The sequence below is a fragment of the Belonocnema kinseyi genome, chromosome 8 (genome assembly GCF_010883055.1).
Source record: "Belonocnema kinseyi isolate 2016_QV_RU_SX_M_011 chromosome 8, B_treatae_v1, whole genome shotgun sequence".
In the NCBI taxonomy this organism is placed as follows: Eukaryota; Metazoa; Arthropoda; class Insecta; order Hymenoptera; family Cynipidae; genus Belonocnema; species Belonocnema kinseyi.
In genome coordinates, this window is record NC_046664.1 from 139223684 (window position 1) to 139230170 (window position 6487).

The 6487-nt window shown below is 31.8% G+C and overlaps 1 protein-coding gene across 2 annotated transcripts in view; it reads right to left on the bottom strand.

The window, feature by feature from the left end:
• The window catches only part of LOC117177842 (activin receptor type-1-like), a 123908-nt gene that overhangs the window by 94858 nt on the left and 22563 nt on the right, over positions 1 to 6487 (bottom strand). For both annotated transcript variants that reach the window (XM_033368828.1, XM_033368826.1), the window contains exons 2-3: positions 5247 to 5269; positions 593 to 806 (exon numbers count right to left, since the gene is read on the bottom strand). In XM_033368828.1, the coding sequence (XP_033224719.1) occupies positions 593 to 806; positions 5247 to 5269 (237 nt within the window). The remainder of the gene's footprint in view (positions 1 to 592; positions 807 to 5246; positions 5270 to 6487) is intronic.

Here is a 6487-nt window from a genome sequence, read left to right on the forward strand (position 1 = left end):
TTAGGAAGGGGGGGCACCAAGGGGGAGATTTGGAAAGTGTGCAGCGAAGAATGAGTAGTAAATAGCTTTCAGCATTTGGGATAATGGTTTTCGACTGAGGCAGCTTGTACAAAGCTAACGGGGAAAATGGAAGGAAAAGTGAGAATGGCCACGAATGCAGCAGGGGATTTTTGAGGAAAGCAGCAATTAACAGGTTGGATAAAAGATTGTATCTTCTGACATTTTTAGAGATCCCCTAGAATGTTTTGAAATCTTCAAAACTTTAAAATATTTTTAAATTTCAATTTTTTATATAGCGCATGTAATTTTAGTCAATCATGCGAATAGGTTTGAAATTATATTCAAATGCAAAGTAAAAAAATAGTTACATTATTGTTATTTTTTTTTAAATAGCAGCATCGTTAAATAAGTGTCAAAAGGTGTCAACAGTGGCGTAAGCCTGAGGTCTATACATTTCTTCTTGATATTTTTTTAACTGGTCGCAACACCCTTTACCCTGTCTATTCTGGAAAAAACAATCTTTATTTCTAATTTCAAGTATTGTAAACGGTAAAATATGGAATTAAATGAGTTAAAAAATATATATTCTTACCCGTTGTAAAATCGTCTAGAACTGGAAATGGTCCATCGTTACATAAATCTGTATGACAACAATCGACGTGGAATTGAGGCCCAAATTTCGGATTTTCGAGATTCGAAAATTTTTGTGCTTTTGTACAAGAAAATCTCATTTTTTCAGCAGTTTTTGCGCATCCTCTTCCTACTCGTTCTGTTCCATCTACCTCTCTGACCTTAGATTTCCAACACTATAAACGTTAAAAATAGTAATAAAAACTTTCAGCTTTCATGACAGTAATGAAATTCAGACACTAAGTGCAAAATGGAGACATAGATTACTTTGCGGGAGTGGGGAGGACCCTGAGTACTTGAGAATGAAGTTTTTAATTTTAATTTTTTAAATACATATCCACATTGTAAATTGAATTCCGCATCTTCTTCTTTCAACAAAAAGTGAATAAATTGTTCCGCGATATTCAAAGAAGTTTTCTGCAAAGTTTTAGCATAACTGTAATAGTATTTAACAAAATTTGGATGTTTTAATTTTTCGGCGCGATCGATTTTTCCACGTATAGACTGATGCCTGTCCGGTAAGAGACCGGACAGATACAGATCATTTTTAATTGAAATAAAAAAAATCAGGACTCATTCCAAATTACATTAAATTGACAGTGATAATTCAGGATCACTAGTGTTAAATGATTACTAGTATTAAAATGACAACATAATACATAAACTTAATAAGATAAATAAATAAAAAATTAAAGTGGAAATGCTATATTCAACACAAATTTTGATTAAATATTAATTGATTAATTAAATGCATGAAATATAAGAGTTCTAACAGAGGGAAACTGAAAGTAGGCACTTCCATAAGAAGCACACCTATCAGTATAGTGAATATAATTTTTATCAGGAGATAGGCGTCGGGTCCGACGTATGTGGCCTCTAGAGAGAATATCGGCTATTGGTGTGTTCTTAATTTCTTTCTATAAAACAGTGTAATGGCGTTTCAAAGGAGACTACATAAATCAAATCACACAGTATTAATACAATTGCAGAAGAAAAAAGTGCGGGTTTTGTAAGAAAGAGTTGGAACGTTTACGGAATTTTCACAATTTGCAGGTTATGTAGTTATTTTCTTGCAGGTTATGTGGTTATTTTCTTTCCAAACTTCCTATATTTTCTCTGCAAAATATTGATGTTTTACAGATGATTATTATTTACTGACAATACATAAATAATTTTAATTTTAATTTTAGGTCTCTGTCATTGTCTTCAGATTCTGAACTATATAGAGTTTTTAGGAACGTTAAGTTTCGGCCACTTTTTCTTGCCAGGATATTTCTTCTTTTACAGGATTTTAAGTACAGAGAGCCAACTTTCAATTGGTTTAAATCGCAATTTAAAAATACCCATTTTAAAAGTATTAATTTGAAAGGGGGCACATTGAAAAAATATCAGATTTCTAAAAATCGAAAACGGCTATTGCTGAAAAGTTGTAACTTTTTATTAGAAATAAAAACTTCTTGGTTTTTTTAAATGAAAAATTATTCAACACTGTCGCAAATGGAGTCAAACAAGCTAATCAAAGATAATTTTTGTAAGGGTTCAAAAGTTTTTACCTTTTCCGCCCCCATTTTATATGACAAAAATGACGAAATAGTTGAATTTCCTATCAAATATTACAATTTTTAAGCCAAAATTAAGTAGTTTTAACTCAAAAATATACATTTTTAACTACGAAATAACATATCTTCCAGAAAGCAGTTAAATTTTTACCTATACTGCCTAAACTTGTTACCATATAGTTGAATTTTCAACCAATTTTATTTTAAATCAAAATCGTTTAAATTTTCAACAAAGAGATTACTTTTCTATAAAAAATACGAATTCTTAATTTTTTATTTTACACATTAACTATTAAAAAATATTAGAGAAGAGTACCCAAATATGAGATACAAACTCTGGCGTGATTGTCGGAATTTTATGGGCTGAATTTAAAAGTAGTATAGGTTATTTTAAAGGAAATTTAGTTTGCCATAAGGAGCTTAAGTAACACATGTTTTTATGCAGAAAATACAAAAAATGTAAAAAAGTGCTTTTTCCAAACTCGTCAAACTATTCTCATAATATGAGATACACCAGGAAATAACTAATAAAATGCAAAATAAAGTATTATTTTTAATAAAAAACTTTATTCTATGTCTCCGAAGTATACATTTACTACTATTTAGATATATTTAGTTTTTCCAGTAGTAGTGTTATAAAAACCACCGGTATCTCATATTATGAGAACCACACCGTGCAACTATGCACTTAACTATGACTGACTTGTACAATGAAAAACTTCAACACTATCGATATGTTCTTACTTAGTTATTCAATCCCCATCACTCCAGACAAACTTTACTGCTAAACACATATTTAATGAATGATAAATGAGGGTTTAAAGAATTCCCTTCCAAGAACTCGACCACCATCGATTTCACAAAAAGCTCGCCTATAATCTTTAGAAGCCCAATGAAAAATGGACTATGCCACGAAATTACTCTTTCTTCAAGGGCTACAAGTTAGTGATCGAACGAACAGAGTTGGTCTCTTAGTTTAGCTGATACCTCGCAATCTCATATTACGAGAATATCTCATATTAGAGTACTCTCCTCTAAGTATTTAGGTTGTAAATTCAACTAACTTGTTGAAAATTCATTTTTATTTAGTTGAAAACTAATTTTTTAACTGAAATATTAAGAATTTGGTAGAAAATTAAACTTTTTGGTTGCAAATTTATGTAATTTTTGGAACATTCGCCTTTTTGGTAGATAAATAATCTTTTTGGTCGATAATTAAACTATATGATAACAATTGTAGGTATTTAGATAGAAATTGAACTGCTTATTGAAAATTTGTTGTTTCTTAGTTAAAAATGTATATTTTTGGTTGAAGATTCATCTTTTTGGTTTGAAAATTTTACAATATGGTAGGTATTTCAACTATTTGGTCATTTTTTGTTTTTAGATTGAACTATTTAGTTGAGAATTTATTTAATTTGTATAAAACTCGTGTATTTTGTAGAAAATTGATATTTTTTGCTATAAAATGCAAGTTCTTGGTTAAAAATGAATCTATTTCAGTTGAGGATAACCGCTATATTCACCCACAAAATTTATTTGGCAGAAATTATGTAAAATGGGGGCGGGGGAGATCAAAACTTTTAAACCCTAACAAAGGAGGGTAAGTGGTTAAAAATTTCAGAAAAAAGGTTTACGTAATTTATGCAGAGAATAAATATATTTCGAGGAGAAAATATCAAAAGATTGGAAAGGAAATAACAAAATAACCTGCAAACTTTCAGAATTGCGTAAACTTTTTCGGCTCATTTTGTATTTGTATTAATTAAAGAAAACTCCCTAGGGCTCAATAGCCCTCTAAGTAACAGGATAAGACAAGGCCATTAAACATTTGTGCAAGCACTAATCGGTAGAGGACTTGATTAATCTTATAATGAAATATATAAACTAAATATAAAATATAAATTGAGTCGACCTCAGAATTCGTGTCAAATTAGGTATGAGATTAAAGCATCAAGCAATGATGTGTTTAAATATTAGCTCTTGTGCATTCCATGGTAGAAATGAGGAAGGAAGAACGGTGTACATAAGAAATAATAATTTACAAAAGTTTATATAATCAAAAGGAAATTTGAAGATGAAATGTTGGAAAATTAAATACGAAAATTTTACCAGTGAGTAATTTGAAGAGTTTGGCTAGGAGTATTATATAAATATTTGAAAAAAAGATTTTTAAAATGATACAGGGAAGATGCATTTCTAGTATCATATGGTATTTTATCCCATAACCGGGTACCTCTTACTTTAAATGATTGTTGAAGCTGACACGTTCTGCGAAAAGGAATCTTCAGGATTTTGTCTTTTACGAAGCTTATACTGTGCTGGAAGGTCTCTTTATGCAAATTGGAAGAGGTTAAATAGATACTCAGGAGCTTTGTTCTGAAATAGAGTGTAGAGCAAATTACACTTAAAAAATTTCTTTCCTTTGGCAACATTAAACAGACCAGCCTTAAATTTGTATGGAGTTATGTATTCGTATTTAGGTAAATTAGAGATAAAATGGACACAGGCATTTAACGTACGCTCGAACTTTAAATTTAAATCCCCGTTAAATTCATTATGTACAAAAAAAAACCATAATCAAAAGGGGAAATATTAAACTCTAAAGCAAAAGTATCCGAGTCGAGGTGTAGGTAAAAAGACCTTATTCTGTATAGTTGTTGTAGCATTTTGTATGTTTTCCTTGAGATGCTCTGTACCTGTTCTTCCAGCACAAGGTACACTGTTCGCACTTTTCTCTTCTGTAATTGTATTAACACTGTGAGATTTGATTTACCTAGTTTCCCTTGAAACGCGATTACACTGTTTTATAAAAAGAAAATTGTTAACACATCACCAAACGTCGATATTCTCTCCGGAGGCCACGTACGCCGCACACAGCGCTAGTGGAAATTAAATCCTTGGCCGAATCGACATGTCGCTCCACAAATTTCTTCTGTGTGCGTGAAAATTCTTATACGTGAGGTGCTATGAGTTAGACACAGCTACCCGAAATGAACTGCAGAAGCGCCACCATACTGATAGTTGTGTGTTTCCTATGGAAGTCCCTATTCTCACTATCTCTCTGGTTGTAACTTTCCCTAAAAAGATAGTTTCAAGTGAATATTCAGGTTGACTTAACCAGACCTTTTTGAACTAAAGCGTAGTTATCACTTTAAAACAAACTACTCCGAAACTACTTAACCGATCTTGATGAAATTTTGTATACTGTGTGTAATTTGGTCCAACTTAAAGGATCGGGTACTTTTTATCCGACTTAATTACCTGAGTATTTTTTCATTGCAAATTAAATGTTTTTATTTATATACTCCATAAGTTTCTAACAGGTGGCGGTGTAATTTAGTTTATTGACCAAAACTTCAACATTTTACGTTTTCGAGGTTGGGTGAGTAGCCAATACATGGCGCCAAGTTTAGTATAATATAAATTCAACGTATTTTAAACTGAGCAACATCTACGCGTGTCCAGGTCTGCTAGTAACTTATAAAAAAGAAAATATCATGTAATATCAGAACATACCTAAAGTACACTAAGACAGAGATGACTTAACTCTGGGGTAACAACGACTTGCTAGACGGGACGTAGACGCCACCGGAGATACTCGATCGCTTCTGAGAATTAAAACATTAAAAATGTGTTAACTACTATTTTAATTCAACTAAAACTTTGCAGGAAACTTCTTTAAATATTTTGACCAACTTTCTCACTGCCAGTTTGGGCTTACTCCAAATCCGCTTGACTCGCGAAACGATCAAAGTTCTTTGTGCACACATTGTGCAACGCCTTGGAAAAAAATTATTAACTTCTTTTTCTAGCACTTTTAACCTTCACTAATGTCATCGGTCGCAGAAGATGACAATGCATACTTCTAATGAATTTTACTTCAAAATATTACAAGTTTCTGAATTTAAATAAGATAAAAAACAGTTTTTTAACAATAATTCAAAAACGAAAAAAGCTAGAACTTTTCTTATCTGGAGCAAAAGATACGCAATTAAAATTTAAATGTGGATACGGATTTGAAAAATTAAAATTCGAAACTTTATTCTAAAATTCTTAGGGACTTTCCCACTTCAACAAAATAATTGTACACCAAACTCTCACTTTCAGTCATCACATTCTCCGCTTTCCTGGAACTGCTGACTCACTCAAATATATAATTAAAAATTTGTCATAAGGACAACCGCAGGATTTCGCCAGGAGCGGGTGCTAATTTGAAAAATTGCACCCGCTTCCAGCGAAATCGCGGTAAAATTTCAGCCATAACCACGTCTCACAACCGTGAGATAGGTGGTTAC